Source organism: Cibotium barometz, chromosome 47 (assembly GCF_041138505.1).
Source record: "Cibotium barometz isolate CiBa-2024 chromosome 47, ASM4113850v1, whole genome shotgun sequence".
Taxonomy (NCBI): Eukaryota; Viridiplantae; Streptophyta; class Polypodiopsida; order Cyatheales; family Cibotiaceae; genus Cibotium; species Cibotium barometz.
Window position 1 is genome coordinate 3,304,405 of NC_141092.1, and position 17,584 is coordinate 3,321,988.

General features: G+C 40.5%; 1 protein-coding gene across 2 annotated transcripts; it reads right to left on the minus strand.

Annotated features, from left to right (window-relative positions):
* Positions 1-11,443: 11,443 nt before the first annotated feature.
* On the minus strand, positions 11,444-16,586 carry LOC147611271 (uncharacterized). Of its 2 annotated transcripts, none has more exons than XM_086784334.1 (2): positions 14,497-16,586; positions 11,444-12,454 (listed from the first exon to the last, which is right to left on the minus strand). In XM_086784334.1, the coding sequence occupies exon 1, from the start codon at positions 15,618-15,620 to the stop codon at positions 14,541-14,543; it is 1,080 nt and encodes a 359-aa protein (XP_086640460.1). In that variant the 5' UTR covers positions 15,621-16,586; the 3' UTR covers positions 11,444-12,454; positions 14,497-14,540. The 2 variants fall into 2 exon arrangements, with proteins under 2 accessions (XP_086640460.1, XP_086640459.1); XM_086784333.1 differs by lacking the exon at positions 11,444-12,454 and adding an exon at positions 12,468-14,319.
* Between the last annotated feature and the right edge of the window lie 998 nt (positions 16,587-17,584).

The following is a 17,584-nucleotide window of genomic DNA, read 5'->3' on the forward strand; positions in this document are numbered from 1 at the left end:
GCGCTTCACTCATAGGCCGCTTCTTTAGTCCCTCATCCACTGTACTGGAAGCTCACCATTTAAATCAAACCGAGGTTGGTCAAGACCTACGCCGACCTTGCTACACTAGACGTCCTCTGTTGACTCTCCATCAGCTGTTGCAACTTTATCAGATAGGTCTCCACGACCTCCTTTACAAGACGGTCAAAATGCTTCCCCACAATTTTTGACATAAAACAATCATTTAAAAACAGGTCATGAATACAGTTTCTATAACAAACTCTCCCTTGATCTTCAAATGGTGATGGGAAGCAAGTTGATGCGAAAGAATCTAAAAAGAGCAAGGTTATTAGAGGAGAATATATTAATGATTTGAAGGAAAAGGGTTTGTGCTTCATGTGTGGTGACAAATGGAACAAGGATCATTGGAAGATTTGTAAGGCCAAGAAGATGACCCTAAGTATGATTTCACCAAACCTTGCCATGAAGACATTAAGGAGGATGTGGATGAATATGAGTACTTTGAATATGCCAACAATGAAGTTGAGGATGTAGAGAAGGATGGTGAATTTCCTTTTGATCCGGGTGGATTAAAGAAGGGAGATGTTGACTATGATGATGGCTTACCATTGCCTATGTGTGCTTTATCATGACAAAGACAATATGGCTAACCTATGCAATATCTCAAGTGATCCCAATGCTAGTTCCAAATGTGCAAATACATTAAGGTTGAAGGCATGCATTAATGGAAGCGTGGCACATGTTTTGATTGATAATGGAAGCTTTATCAACACAAAATCCATGTGCAGTCTCAAATTACAGCCCATAGCTTTATCTTTGTGGCCTGAGGTTCAAGTGACTAATGGAGCAAAGATGGATTACACAATGGTATCCAAGGATGTGAGGTTGATTCTCACAAATTATTACACTTGTAAGGCTGATTTACTTGTATTGGATATGGATCTCATTGATATTGTTTTGGGATGCGATTAGTTGGCAAATCTTGGGTTGTTTCACATGAATTTACAGCAAGGGTATATGAGTTTTATCTATGGAAACCATGAGATTACATTGACTGGAACTCATGTGACAAGTATTAAGATAATCAATGCAACATAACTCAAGAGGAAGCTAAAGAAACTCGAATAAATAGATGTTTTAGAGCTTTGCAAAGATGAAAGCAATGAACAAAAGGGTGAGGTTATGCATAAAGGTATGAAGTAATTGTTGAAGGAGTACGAGGATGTGTTCCAAATGCCAAAGTGCTTGCACCAAAAAAGGAGGTGGATCATGGGATAGAGCTTGAGCCGCATACCAAGCCCATTAACAAAACACCTTATAGATTATCAAAAGTGGGGAAGGATAAAGAGGCAAAGCAAGTACAAGAGCTTATGGATATGGGATGGGTTACTCCTATAGCCAATCACCTTTTGCATCACCCGTACTCATCAAGAAGAAGGATGGCACTTTTTGCATGTGCGTGGACTATAGGGATTTGAATAAATCTACAATCAATAATAGATTCCCCATTCCATGAATTGATGACTTGTTTGATGAGTTGGAAGGTGCAGGTTTCTTCTCCAAGATTTATTTGAGATCGGGCTATCACCAATTGAGAATCAAGGAAGGTGATGAGTACAAAATGGCATTTTGGATGGAGATAAGTCTATACCATTATTTGGTTATGCCATTTGGGTTGTGCAATGCACCAGCAACATTTCAAGCTTTAATGAACAAGGTACTTGGACCTGTCCTCTACAAATGGGTGCTTGTATTCTTTGATGATATCTTAATATATGCAAAGGGGAGAAGGAGAACTCTATGCATGTAAGGGCTGTTTTGGATGATTTAAGAGCTAAAAACGCATATGCAAAGGAGAGTAAATGTATATTTATGACACAAAAGGTTGAGTATCTTGGACACATAGTGAGAAAAGAAGGCATTATGGTGGATCCTAAGAAGGTTGAGTGTGTTAAGAATTGGACCATGCCTACAAATACCACTCAATTAAGGGGGATTCTTGGGCTTATCATCATTTTATAGGAGGTTAATTAAGAGGTATGCTCATATTGCTGCACCTCTTGCCAACAAGCTTAATAAAAAAGCTTTATTTTGGGATGTTATAGCCAATAAGAGCTTCCAAGAGATCAAGGAGATGCTCACATCAGCCCCTATACTTGTATGTCCGGGCTTCACAAAGCCATTTGTGGCTCAAGCCGATACATGTGGAAGAGGCATTGGGGTTGTTTTGTTCCAAGAACATGAAGTGATCACTTTTGAGAGTCGAAAGCTTGATGAGAAGGAAATGGTTATGCATGTCTATGATCAAGAGATGTTGGCAATACTTCATGCAATAAAGATGTGGCATCATTACTTGTATGGGAGTCATTTCTTTGTAAAGAGTGATCATAGAGTGCTTCAATACTTCTTGTCTCAACCTACACTCTCTCCCAATCAAAGAAGGTGGGTGGCTATATTGCAAAATTATGACTTTGAAATCTCTTACATGAAAGGGAAAGAGAATGTTGTGGCAGATGCATTGTCACGTATATGGGCATGTAGATGCATGGCAATATTGGAGGTACATAAACATTGGATTTTGGATATCCAAGAAGAGTACTTATTTGGATTTTGGATATCCAAGAAGAGGGTATTGGATTAGAAAGTGGAACCGATGTGGCAAAAATTACAGCAAGGATCCCATGATGATTTGCTACATTTTGAACTTCGTAATGGACTCATCTACTACTACAAAGGCAAAGTCTACCTTGTGACTACATCAAGCTACAAGAAGAGGGTGCTAGAAGAGATGCATTCTTATTCATTATCGGGGGACATGGGGCTGTTTAAGACCTTTGAGAAGGTGCAAAAGAGTTTTTATTGGAAAGGAATGTGGAAAGATGTGTATACTTTTGTGACAAGTTGCTTACCTTGTCACAACAAAACAAGGATCCCACACATAAGCCCGGTGGTTTACTTTAACCTTTGGCTATTCCCGATGAAAAATGGACATGCATCTCTATGGATTTGTGACAAGTTGCTTACCTTGTCACAACAAAACAAGGATCCCACACATAAGCCCGGTGGTTTACTTTAACCTTTGGCTATTCCCGATGAAAAATGGACATGCATCTCTATGGATTTCATCACGGGGCTTCCTCATACAAGGAGGGGATGGGATAGTATGTGGTGGTAGACCTCTTGACAAAAGTGGCACATTATTCCTTCTAAGTGGTTTGCTTCAACCTTTGCCTATTCTCAATGGAACATGGACACGCATCTCTATAGATTTCATCATGGGACTTCCTCATACAAGGAGGGGATGTGATAGTATATATGTGTGGTGGTAGACCTCTTGAAAAAAGTGGCACATTTTTTTCCTTCCAAGGTCAAATTTTCAGCATCTATGGTTGCAAAATAGTTTGTGGATCATGTGTTCAAATTGCATGGAGTGCCACAACAAATTGTTAGTGACCAAGATGTGAAGTTTATGAGTTCATTTTTGAGGACATTGTTTGCGATCATGGGGACTATTTTGACACCTAGCACCGCCTATCACCCTGAAACCGATGGACAAACCGAGAGAGTGAACAAGTGGGTGGAAACTTACTTGAGGCACTATTGCCATGATATGCAAGGTGTCTGGGATGAGTGGTTGCTGCTTGTTGAGTTTTCTCATAATAGCACACATCATGAGAACATTGGCATATCACCTTTTGAGGCACTCTATGGGTACAAAGTGAATATGCCAATGATGGTTCAAAAGTAAGAAGGAGTGAATCCTGATGCAAAAGAGGAGATGGAAAAGTTGGATGCACTCTTGCAACAATGCAAAGCTAATATAAAGCAAGCTCAAGAAAGGATGAAAAATTATGCTAATGCTCATTAGAGGCCATTGGATTTTGTGGAGGGTGATTGGGTATTCCTAAGGATTCCCATGAGAAGGTATGGTTCTCTCAAGGGCATGACAAATACCAGGTTAGCTCATTGCTACTATGGGCCATACAAGGTGGTGAGGTGTGTTGGTGAAGTTGCTTATCAATTGGAACTTCCATCAACCTCAAAGATTCATGATATCTTCCACATACCACATCTTAAAGCTTTCCTTGGCCCAGAGGTATTTGTGCAAGATGAATTACCTCTAGTGAATGAGGAGGGGATGATTGAGTATGTGCCGAAAGCGATTTTGGGTACAAGAAAAAGAGTTCTTTGTAACTATACATTAGTGGAGTACTTGGTCAATGGAGAGGGCTACCTAAGGAAGAAGCTTCTTAGAAACCCACATCTACATTGGAAGGATTTGAGGGGTTGTTGGATGCATTTTGGAAGTCCAATGAGGGTCATGAACAGTGAATTAACTTGCTGGAAATTACTATAAATTCACTATGGACAGCCCAATACCCTTGGAAATTGGATGCATAATGATTGGAAGCTACTCAAGGTTCTTATGCCATTATGGGGAATAATTTATGGCTTGTTTTGAGGGCTTATTGAGCAGTTTACAACCATACACATGCGATTTTGGTCTCTCATACATGGTGTGAGCATAAGCTTCAAGTTTGACATGAGTCCATTGACATATACTCCATCCATGAGGATTGTAATTGTACATATCAATGGTTTCGAGGACGAAACCTTTTGGGTGGGGATGGTTTGTAACAAAGTGGAATTGCCTCATATGAATAGTGGGCCCAAGGCGAATTGACAAGGGGGGGTCATGTATATAGGTCACATATGCCATATTTCGGGTACCTTTTGATAACCATCATAATACAAGTCATTTACTCTCTCTTCTCTCTCTTAACCAAGGTTAATCATCTTAATCTAGGCTAATGTAGGTAATTAGGATAAATCAAGGCTAATCTAGATACTAATTTATTTCACCTTCACATGTTAAAGTTATAACGATCACACCTATTTCCATCACATGATTGCATGAAAACATCTAGCAAAGGTAGTCAACTCCTACCTTCAAACCTTTTGTTTGATAACTCTTGAACAAGCACCTATCAAAACCCCTAACGATCTGCTTCAACTTAATGGAAAAAATATATGCAACAACGAGTTGATATAATTTCCTACCAAATCACATTATAACTAGAATCATACTTCCGTATTTATTTCAATTGAAATAAAAATCACTTTGTACATGTGCTTATAAAGCTCCTACAAAATCATATAAGTTATGGGAAAGTAAACAATATGTAATTATAAACAACTTGTACAAATTTATAAACATATAAATACAAATATATTGACACAAATGAAAAGATGCTACTAATAGAGACTTAGAATAGTTTATAAGAATTTTTAAACATTTACATAAAGGTAGACATAAAATAGGATCAGAGACAAAGACATTTAAATAAAGGAAAAGATATAAAATAGGGTTAGAGAAAAAAAGATCAAAAGGTGTTATAATTCATCGCAGATCTAGCTACAATTTGTTAATTGTGTTAAAAGCTTAAAAACTTGAACGATAGATATGCATCAATTACTACCTAAAGAATAATCCTTTCGATATAGAAAAAGATATAAACACTTGGAATGCCTGACTAGAAAGTGAGAATTATGGAGTTGTATTAGAATAAAGACTAACTATATATTCACACGATTTCAATCTTACTTAGTGATCATGTGACTTTTGTTTTGAGATGTTAGTGCAACCATAAGTACAAGATAATAAGCAATAACGTGTCTCAGAATTAAAATAATATGGGTTATATCCTTGAAAGAGAATACCTAACTAAAACATTTTCTTAACACTACTTTGAAAGGTTAAGCCATGAAATTGGACTCTGAGATTGGACTTAGCTAATATGGCATAAGTATGGTTTGTAAATCTTCGACAACAAGTATGACTAAACTAAAAAAGTCCTCTGAAGTTTTTTATAGGTGTGCTTTGCTAGAATGTGGTTATAAGAAATTAACAAACTCATGTACCTATAGCAAGTTGTCATTCTTAAAAATGTAAGTAGTGGAATTAAAATAATATAATAGCCTTGATTTTGAGAAAAAGCATACAAAATATATTGTTAGTATTTCATGTAAGGTAATAGTTTTTTACATATTGAATAAGTTTTGTGTTATATTTGTGGCCTCTTTTATAGAATGCTTAAGATTAATGGGGCAAAGTGTATAGAGAAATGAGGATCTTAAAAGGAAAAATATTATTTATAAATAAGTCTTTGAATATGGTATTTTTAAATGAGAAAGAAAGAAATTTTAAAAAGTACTATGCATGATATATAGGAGTTACAAACCTTTTTTTAAAGTAGTTCCTAATTTATCAAGGCCACTCTAGCATTATGCTCTCATTAGTGGTATGAGAATCTCTACTGTTTATTTTTTTCTCTATATTGTGTATGTTTCTCCCATAATTGGCACCATTATCCTATCTAAAAATGGCCAACAAAATTAATCTTTGGTCAAGGTTATTAGGAAGATTCTTTTGCAATATTGGTAATAGAAAAGAAAATGAACCATTTAAACATAATTTATAAAAGAACATTTTAGTGTCATATTGTGCTACAAAATTAGTCTTTCTTAACTTTTTTAAAATGTGGTCCTAGCTTGACTATGTTTCCATTTTTTTTGTGAAAGGAAAACTTAACATTAGGACTAAAAGACAAAAAATGTTTTTAGTCACTCCTTTTCATCATCCACACCCCTCTTTTTCTTTCTCCCTAATTTTTACTTCACAATTCTTTATATTTTTTCATCAGCTACTAGTGGTGGTGCTCTAAATTTGATAGTTAGCCACTTCTAGTCCCTTCTTATTTCCTATGGAATTCGTGATAGCTACTACATCTTCTATGATTGCTATTTCCTAAGGAATCCATGGCAACTAATCCATCTTCTATATCTGAGTCTGCACTCATCTAACCTTTATTGAAAATAGAACTCCCCGCTACGCTATCTACATATAGGGCTTCATGGGATGCCATTACTTTGGTTTACAAGATTGTAGGTGGAAAAATCTCAAGGAGTTTCATTCAAGACCCCTGGAAGCCACACGTTGGGAAGTGTTGACATCTAGTTCCTTATAGGAATTTACATGAAGAAGTTGAGATTAACATAGTTACCTTGGTAGAAAGAGTATTGTAGTAGATGCCACAATGCTCATAACTTTTCTTCATGGTAACATGGCTTCTCACTTGGCTTATAGGTCTGTTGGGAGAACTACGATTCGAAATTATAGTTTACTTTTTGGACTTTCAAAAGAGGATTTTAAGCTTCACTTTGGTTCTTTGCCCCCCCTCTAAGTGATTAGGTGCTTGAGACCTCCAATGATGGGGGCCACACTTATTGCCTAGGTAGCAGGTTTCTCAACCATATGAGTGCTTATATCCTCTCAAACAACCTTCCATGGAATCTCTTAATCCCCCAATGAGTGGATTACTGCACCTCTTACATAGGATTGAGTTTTATGTCTACATTGTGCAAGTGACACATTAGGATGACCAACTAGTTGTGGAGCCTTGGCATGTGGGTAGTTGTAACCACCTACTTATATAGACATACCCATGCCATTTGCTAACCTTGAGAAAGAAGGAAAAATCCGTCTCCTAGATAGCATAACTAATATGGAAAAATAGCCATCCCTTGAGTAGAAATGCTAAGATCTTGGAGCTTTGTCAGCACAAAGGCATGCACTATGTAGTGGGCATGATTTTTGGAGCTAAGATAGTAGTTTGAAATGAGAACTACAACTCACATTTATTGCAGGATATGTCCCTTGGGGTATTTGGCAGTTGGCTTGGTGGTCTTCCTCCTCCTCCACATTTGAGAGCTAGACGTCCACCCTAATCAACCCTCTAGGAAATAGGAGTCCTTACTCTAGCATAGTAATAGAGGCCTTCTCTTCCCATAAGGTTTTTTATTCTTACTCTAGCCTTGCCTTCTTCTACCCATCTAACATCAACATTCTTGACTCTCCATATCCTTGGCGACTAATGAACCCATGGAGACAATCATTGCCTCCTTACAAGTCTTAACTCAACTTATTCTATGTCTATGTGGTGGCTCCACTTTGCATACAAGTGCTCCTACATCACATCAATCCCACTCACCATGATGTAAGAGGAGCTGCAAGTTTCTGCTTCCCACTAACCGTGGCACCTAAGAGGGAGTAGGATAGCATCCAAGCTAGATAGAGACCATACCATCTAGTTTTCATAGCTTATTGGCAACCATCATATCAAGGATGCCATTAGCTAAGCTTTACAAGTGCTAAGGATGGAGCTAATCAGCTAAGCGTTACGACCACTAAAGGATGGAGTTAGTTAGCTAAGCTTTACGAGTGCTAAGGATGGAGCTAGAGTTCTTCAATTATAAAGAACTAGAAGCCTCCTATGATCTAGAGAGGCAAAGGAGGCTTACCTTTTTCTCTTTTCCACAACTTTTTAACATAGTGGTTGCCCAAAGTAGGGCTAGTATTAAGTCTTTTTGCTTCATTAGGAGTTTTTTGAGGTCATTTAGAGGGCCTTGTAAGGAAGTTTGACCGAAATATTCCCTCCAAAAAGGGGTACCAGATAAATTTTTTGTAAACAAACTCCAAATTCTTCGTACTTCACATATTTAGATTCTACTCTTCAAAAGCTATCCATTGATATATAACACGACAGGGTTCGGAGAAGGGACAAGATACATACCTAGAGGATTCCTTTTTTCCTAGGGAACCTTTTTTCCTAGGGAAGATTCATGTAACGTGAATCTTCCCCAAGAAAAAAGGAATCTTTTGGGTATCTATCTTGTCCCTTCTCCGAACCCTATCATGTTATATATCAATGGATAGCTGTTGAAGAGTAGAATCTAAATATGTGAAGGTAACGTGAATCTTCCCTAGGAAAAAAGGAATCTTCTAGGTATCTATCTTGTCCCTTCTCAGAACCCTATCATGTTATATATCAATGGATAGCTTTTGAAGAGTAGAATCTAAATATGTGAAGTCCGACAAATTTGGAGTTTGTTTGCAAAAATTTTATTTGGTACCCCCTTTTTGGAGGAAATATTCCAGTCAAACTTCCTTACAAGGCCCTCTAAATGACCTCAAAAATTCCTAATCAGAGGCATGCATCCATTTCCACTTGGAACACCTCCTTGTCCATATCCAAACCCAAAACAAAAGCCTCATGAGCTTATGTGAGGATTCGATCCTAGCATATCTTCTTTCCCTAGCTTCTCACGGAATGCTTGCAAATTAGCTAGGGTTTCTAATCATTCCTCTAACCCCTTCCTTACTCGAGGGAATAATAGTATTAGTTTTTATTACAAACCCCTAGTTAGAGTGAAAATAATATGCTAATATTATGGTATAAATATAGATAGGTTGAATAATGTATGTACTATATAAACCTAAAAGTATAAAAATATTTGCCAAACCTTTCAGACTTTCTGACTTATGGAGGCATTGTGTAGTGTCTATAACTCACTTAAAACTAGCTATTTGGGTTTAAAAAAAGCTAAAATCTCTACCGAAAATAGTTCAAACATTTTAAGGGACCCCTAAGGTAGTTATTGGGAAAATATTAGCCCCTAGTTCATCTCTAGTGTGGCTTTCACTCCCCTCCCCCAAGTAGCTTACCTCCTACGAGAGTAGTCCCTAGTTCATGGACCCCCTACCTCTAGTGTGGCTTTCCCTCCCCTCCTCCACTGTAGGCTACCTCTCCTACAAGAGTATCCCCTACCTAGTTCATGGATCCCCTACCTCTAGTGTGGCAAGAGTAGCCAATCGTAAAGGGGGCTTCATAGCCTCCTAGAAAAGGAGGAAAAAACACTCTTATAATTTAAGCCCAAACTTACATAGTCTAGTAGTCGCTAAAGGATTAACTAAATCTTAAACCAAACCCTTAGAAGAAATGGGTAAATGGGTAACCTGAACCCTAAAAATAAGTGCCTAACATAAGAAAGGGTAGAGTATGGAGAAGGTTGTGACCATGCACTACATTAGAAAAGGCTTTCATCATGCAGTATGCCATCTATTCCTTAGTCTTCTCACAAGGCCATGTTTTTTCGATACCCCCTCTGGGTGAGTTTTGAGCATCACCAAGTTCTATTATTTTATTCATATTTTTTGTGGAGTCTTCCAACTTTCTCAATCTGGCTCTCCATAGATTCCATAGAGTTTACTCTAAAAATCATCCATCCCTTGTTATTGCCACTTGTTTTCATCAAGAGGTTTCTCACCTATGTTGTGAGATTGGGTTGTAAAAGAAAACCCAAGGTTTTCAGGTAAACCTCCCATGTTGTGGAGTTGCATCCATTAAGTCCAACAAGGCACCCTCTAAGGAATTAAAAAAACTAAGATACTTATTGATTTAATCACTTAATTAGATATAGCATGCACACACACACAAACAAAGAGTAATAATTAGAGATAGATTATGTCAAGAGAGATGAACTCAAGTGGCAAAGAGGAGTCTCAATACCATGGCATGTAGACATATTGAAATTTTAAGGCACTTTATCAATGAGATTCCTTTGAGAAAGACAAATCAAACCATGGAGAGGGTAATAAGTTACATGAATAGCTAAACAATACTCCAACTCACCACAATCCATCATAGAGAAAGAAGCAGCGAGGCTTGTTGGATGATATTGGTAGAATTGCCAAGAAGAATGATGTGATCCATGCATATGGCCACCACCAAGAAAATGCCACAAGTATGTGGTGTATAGACTTTGATGTCATATTGAAGACAAGTATAACTATGCTAAAGCATAAAGTTATGAAATTTGAAATACCACTACCATGGTAATTGCTTTAAGCCATATAGAGCCTTTTGGAGCTGACACACTTGATGAGGATCCATTTGAGACTAGTAAAGAGGAGGCTGGACCATATAAATCTCCTCTTCTCACCATATTGAAAGGCAGTCTTGATGTCCCCATCTGATAAATCCCAAAATCATAAATGAGCGGCTATTGCCACCAAAAGTTGCAAAGAGAGCATGCACAGAATAGGTGAATAAGTCTCCTCATAATCAATCTTGTGAAGTTAAGAGAAGCCTATGGCCATGAGGCAAGCCTTGAATCAGGAGAGAAAGTGCCATCAAAGAAAAATTTCTCCCTCAAGACCCATTTGCAAGAGATCAGTTTTTGCGGTGAAGAGGTAAATCCACCAAGCACATCAGTGAAGAGTACTCAAGGTCCATAGCCTGACAGCCCCCACTGAGAGGCTTCAGGACCGAACAATGCCTCCTAGAGAGAAGGGCCTTGGAGTAAAGGAATATTAATCTCAGGGAGGGGGGGAAACAGGAGGTTCACTCATAAATATGTAAGCATAGCACATGGGTTCAACATAATAGATTTTTAAAATCAAATTTTAACACATTTTTTACACACAGAAGGGTAACATTTAAAGGGGGTATTCATAGGTTGAATTAAAAAAAGGGTATGTTTTATTCATGAAAAATTCACAGATAAGGGGTTTTTAAAGTAGGCCTTGAACACACATGATACAAAAGGTTTACATACAGTGAACCCCTCAAGTTATTAATGATAGGATATTCATCTCAACAGAGCTTTGAAGAGCATGAAGTTGAGGCACCATTAGCAAAAGGTGTAATAACGACAGGGAATTTAGAATAAACAATAGTCAAGAGGCGATGCTTGGGCCTGTGCATGATGGTAGGTAAGGGTGGAGAAGCAACATCATCAAAGTGAGAGAAATGAGATGGTGATAGAGATTCATCTATAGGAATGTCATCACATAGTGATACTTCTTCATCACAACATAGACCATGTCCAATCCCTCGCTTTCTGTGGTGGTATTGTTTCTCTCTCCATCCCTCATTCTACAAGTCATGTCTCTTATTCTAGCACTCGCACCCCAAATGTCCTTCCCTATTACAATAGTGGCATTGGGCATCTCTTTGACAAGAGGATGAAGAACCCTTTATAGTCTAGGAACTTTATTCTTGTGAGGCTCGATAAAACTGATGATTAGGATTTCAGTTCTTGCATCTTCCACCCGAGGGCTTAGACTGTTGTAGGAGAATGACCAGTAGTAACTTGGGTGTTAATGATGACATCTTCTGAGGATCTTATAAGCACAGAGGGTCTACACATCAACGTTTGCCACAATTGATTGTGTGGTAATGAAGGCACACCAAGAGGTTGGTAAGAATACCAATAGAGTCATAGTTTGGACTATGTCAAACCAGAGAGAAGTATATCATCTACTAGGACTTGCCACTCCTTAGTAAATTGAGGAATAGGTTAACCTTCAAGCAACAGGTCAGGAGATCAGATCATTGTGCTGATAGGAATTCTGGAGTAAGTCCCAAATAATTTTTGAGGAATTGAAGGTCCTAATAAGATCTACTTGCCGACCCCCTAGAATCAATTCAATTTGAGCGGCTAAATCTATGTGGCCACACTGCCCTGTTGGGTCGGCAACACCAGGATCCACTATTGTGCCATTGACCACCGACCACAGAGAGCCTCTTTGAAGAAGCACTTTCATCCGAATCTGCCACAAACGAGATAGTTAGTACCTAAGAGCTTGTCCATTTAATATGTACAGGGACCAGGAACGACAGGATGCACAGGGGCACCAGGGTTTACAAGAGCATAACTTTGTCGAGAAGCCATTCGTCGTTGTTCAGATCAACACAAATGTCGTGTGAGAGGAATGATATATTAAGTGCTAATCCTAGATTTCTTATACTGATACCATGTGAAAAACTAAGATACTGCTTGATTTAATCGCTTACTCAAACGGAGCACACACATAGAGAGTAATAATCAGAGATAGATTGATAATACTGGAATGGGTAGTTATTGGAGGCTTTGCATCCATTCAGTGGAATGCTTGACATTTTTCTAAATATCCAAAGGTTTTACTTTAGTGTTATTTATAAGGTTGTTATTAGGAAAACCTTTCCCAGATCAAGTAGTATAGCTTATGAAATTCAGAGTGAAGGACAACGAGTTCAGTGTTATCATGATCTATATTTATAAGTTGACATAAAATGAATAAAATAGCTCAAATGTATCAAATATAGTAAGGATGTGCACCGATAAATGTTGGACTATCTAAGGCACAATCTATGAACAAACCATACAATCAAAAGATAGCAGCATGCATGAATGGTTGGAAATTACATGGAATAGTTAGGGTAGTGGGTAGTGGCATTTAGAAAGTTACGATACCAAAGATATGTAAAATAAATAAAGTAGTTTTGAGCTCCTCCCCGAACCTTTAATTTCTTGGTGTAGTCAGTCTGACACCTTCCATGGAATTTCTCAAATTCGAGTTCTATGGACATCAGTCTCAGACAAGAGAGACACTAGCTGTCTATGCCTTGTATTCTAGGTGAAGCCATGATTAAAACACAGTCATCCTATTGGTTATCATTGATAGTTGGCATGCCGCGCATAGGCCTTCTTCATAGAGATAGATCAAGATTAATCTCAATAGACTCTTGAACGTCTTCATTGAGGCAGGTGCCTTCAACAGTCAACAGCAATGCCTGTTTGAATTCCATGTAATGTCCTGCACAGTCACACAAAGTTCACTCCAACAAAGGAGGTACGTGCCTGGAGCCCTTCTCTACCTCATAAGTTTTTTTGTCTATTACCATTGATGATTATGTGTGCCAGGATGAGTAGCATTGCTCCTCAATCTTAGCCAATGCTCGGAAGTTCAGAACTACACGTAGATCCTGCACTATTATCAAGTGTTCTCTCGCTAATGGGGGTGTTCGAGCCCTTATATGATTTAGCTGCTCACTACAGGACATGATCTACACACCATATTAACGAAGCGCATAAAATAAAGGTTTCTCTGTCCTCCCTAGGATGTAATTTGATGTATCCTGAGTGCGTACGAGGAATTACAAACCAAGATTAGCAACGAACGCTATCATGATTTGAACACTCGACTATACTTCCTCGAATTAAAGGAAGTAGCTGAAGCATTTCATGCTCACTTAAGGGTTTTCGAAGAACATGTTCTCTTCAGATTTGTCTTAAGTAGATTAAGAAGGTTATGAGGGAGAGGCTAAGCTGCAATTGTATTCGATCCCTCTTTCTCTGAACGCTAAGCTTGAAGAAGAAACAAGAAAACCATTGATCTCTATCTCTTAAGCAGATTAAAAAGGTTAAGAGGGAGAGTCCTAATCTGCAATTATTGTCGATCTCTCTTTCTCCGAACGCTAAGCTTGAACAAGAAAACCATTCATCTCTATCTCTAATAAAGAGAAACTATTTCAGACTAGTAAGCTCTCGATGTATAAAATAATCTCCGCCGCTACGTTAGGTCTTTGTTCAAGGCAACCGAAGGTTGTATCTCAAAACAACAGTCATGGGAGAAACGATGAATAATCATACTGCCTGCACAGATTAAGTCACCAGAGCTCACGATGAGCGCAATCGATATATCGAATACAAATTGGACTATATTCAACAAATTAAAAAAATAAGGCAAAGAATGAACAACATAGTGTGTGCGAGACTAGAGCGTTATTGCTCGGAGAATAACAAATAGGATTCATGTGAAGCGCTGCTTACTCGCGGGTGACGTTGTGTGTTGCTGTGAAACTGCTCTTCCTCGCTCAAGGTGACCTTTGGCCGAGCCGCAACTCCAAGTCTACTCCACTGCAGGAGACGCCTCTATCGTTTTGTGGGTGATTGTTGTCATCAAAATTGAGTCGAGCAGCCATGTGCAGCTGCTGCGTGTTGTCTGCCAGTACAGCTGCATGCTGGGGGCTGTTTGTATTCTTGTCGGACGTAGATGTGGGCGGCTGATAGGGTTGGAAACCAGAAGCTGCACTAGATTTCTTTCTGGGGCTCTCGCTCTTGAGTTGAATTAGGGACGCCTGGCGTCTGCAAGACGTAGTTCCAATCATCGAAATAGGACTCGTTGCAGAAGATGAGGCGGCGCCCACTGGAACGGTGATGGAATCGGCCATATGGCTTATCGGGCGAGCGGGCGCCGGTGGCCGTAAGGAGAGCAAGTGTGAAGGCTCGGATTGAGGGGAGAGAGTAGATGTTGCTTCAGAGGCAAGAAGTTGAAGGCTCAGAGGCAAGCTGGGGGAGGCGCTATCGGAGAGATGCTGATAATTACCGGGGAGGGCTGCGTGTGAAGCCAAGGAATTCGAAGCAGTGGATGTGGAGATCATGGAAGGTGTGTTGATGAAGGTGGATATGGGTAGGGATGAGGACATGAGCTTTGAGAGAGAATCGGTAGACATGGGGTAGAGAAGGCAGAGCTTTTGAGGGTACTCTGAACCCGTGGAGACGGCGGGCGTCAACAATCCGGGTGCAGTAACAGACGTTCGGGACGTGGAGGAGGAGTCCGGACCCGAAGTGGGCGAGGATTGGCGGAGACGTGCACGGTCACGACGATGGACGTTCATGTGGCCGCCCAGAGCCTGGGCGGATCTAAACTCACGCTTGCAGAAGCTGCAGGGATAGGAACGAGGGGGCCAAATCCCGGCTGCGAGGCTGCTGGCGTCCTCCGCGAAAGCTCTTGCCTCCCAGGAGTTGTCATCGGGGGGCACGGGCGGCCCTGCTGCGAAAGTTCCGCCGCTCACCGGGTCCGGCGTCCAAAGCCAAGTCCCAGGGGGGGCTGTTGGTGCTGCGACTACCTTGATCTGAGGCTGCTCGAGAGGGATGAGAACGTTGGCGGCCATGCCGAATGGCGGAGAGGGCCGAGCGGGGTTGCAGGGTACTCCGTGCGCCGTTACGCTAGAGCGAGTGGCGTGCAAAAGTAGATGTTACGGCGTTGATGAAGAAGCGGCGGGGGGACCAAGTGGGGAAAGGGAGAGCAAGAGAGAGGGAAAGAAGGAGAGGAAAGGTAAAAGCAAGAAGGGCGCTGATGATCAAGTCTCCGCTTGATCGAGGTGCAGTGAGAGAGAGAGAGAGAGAGTGTGTGTGGGGGGGCTTGATCGAGAGGTGCTCTGAGAGAGAGAGAGAGAGTGTGAGTGCGTGTGTGTCTGTGTAATATCTGTGCGTGTGAATGTGTGTAATCAGTGATCACTCGCGCAGCACATCAAACGCGGACAACTGACCAGCCACGAGAATGATAAGAGTGGCTATATCTCATCATCACCCACCGCCCTCGCCTCGCTTTTCTGAGGCTGTAGCTGATCGCGCCTCCCCTTAAAGAGGGCCCTCGTTCGCATAGGCACACTAGGGGCGACTGCGTGTGCATGTGTGTGTGTAGTGGTTTCTTACTTTTGAATGCAGCCGAAGGCGAGCCGGCCTTTAAGCAGCGACGGCCTGCAAAGCGCAAGAGTAGCAACAAGGGGGATAAGGCGATAGTTGCCAAGCAATGCGACGGCTGGTATCGTCGCCATGCACTGTCGTCTTACGGCACGCCCACGGCAGTTACTTTATATAACCTTTCTCGTGCGCGCCCCCTCTCTCTCTCTTCTCTCTTACGCAGGACGCCTGCCTCACTCTCATGCTACTAAGATTCACTCTCTCTCTCTCTCTCCCTCTCTGCCCTTTCACTCTCTTCCTTTCCACCCTTCCCATCCATCATCATCATCCCATACATGCCTTTTTGTCGACCTGTACATTCCCTCTGCTACTGCCCTTTTTTCTAGTTTTACCAATCACCGACTTACCGTGCTTTACCATGCTTACGGCCCACAATGGGAGGGGGGGGGGGGGGGGGGGTTTACACATTTAAGCCCCCAATCTCAAAGCTCTCCCTAAAAACAAGGTGGGCGAAGAGATCGACAATGAACCATGAGCATGAGCATGGGCATGGGCGATCTCCTGCAATTTTAGGGATTCTATGCACTTCACTCGGTTCCATCACATATGTGTAAAGGCCTTAATACACACATAGGGATTACATTACACACATAGGGTTTGTTTCCATATGCAACGTAGTTTTGGATTTAGGGATTCTATGCACTTTTGCCCTAAACATTCGGTTCCATCACATGTGTAAAGACCTCTCGACAATGAACTATGAGCATGAGCATGGGCATGGGCGATCTCCTGCAATTTTAGGGATTCTATGCACTTCACTCGATTCCATCACATATGTGTAAAGGCCTTAATACACACATAGGGATTACATTACACACATAGGGTTTGTTTCCATATGCAACGTAGTTTTGGATTTAGGGATTCTATGCACTTTTGCCCTAAACATTCGGTTCCATCACATGTGTAAAGGCCCTAATACACACAAGGTTTGTTTCCGTATGCAACTTCATTTTGCATCTCCTCTGATTTTTGGGATTCTATGCACTTTTTCCCTAATACACACTCGGTTACATCACAAATATGTAAAGGCCCTAATACACACATAGGGATTCTAATACACACATAGGGTTTGTTTTCGTATGCAACTTAGTTTTGGATCTCCTCCGATTTTAGGGATTCTATACACTTTTTCCTTAATGCACACTTGGTTCCATCACAGATGTGTAAAGGCCCTCATACATGTAAATAGGGTTTGTTTCCATATCCAACTTAGTTTTGTCCTCTATTTTTTTTCCCGACCAAGTTGACTAATGGCATGTTTCCACATGTAACTTGGGTGTGTCCCATGATTGCCAATCTTCTTTTTTTTGCAACCAAGTTTCACAAGGGCATTTTTCTCATGTGCAACATCTTGGTTGTGTTTGAGGATGAA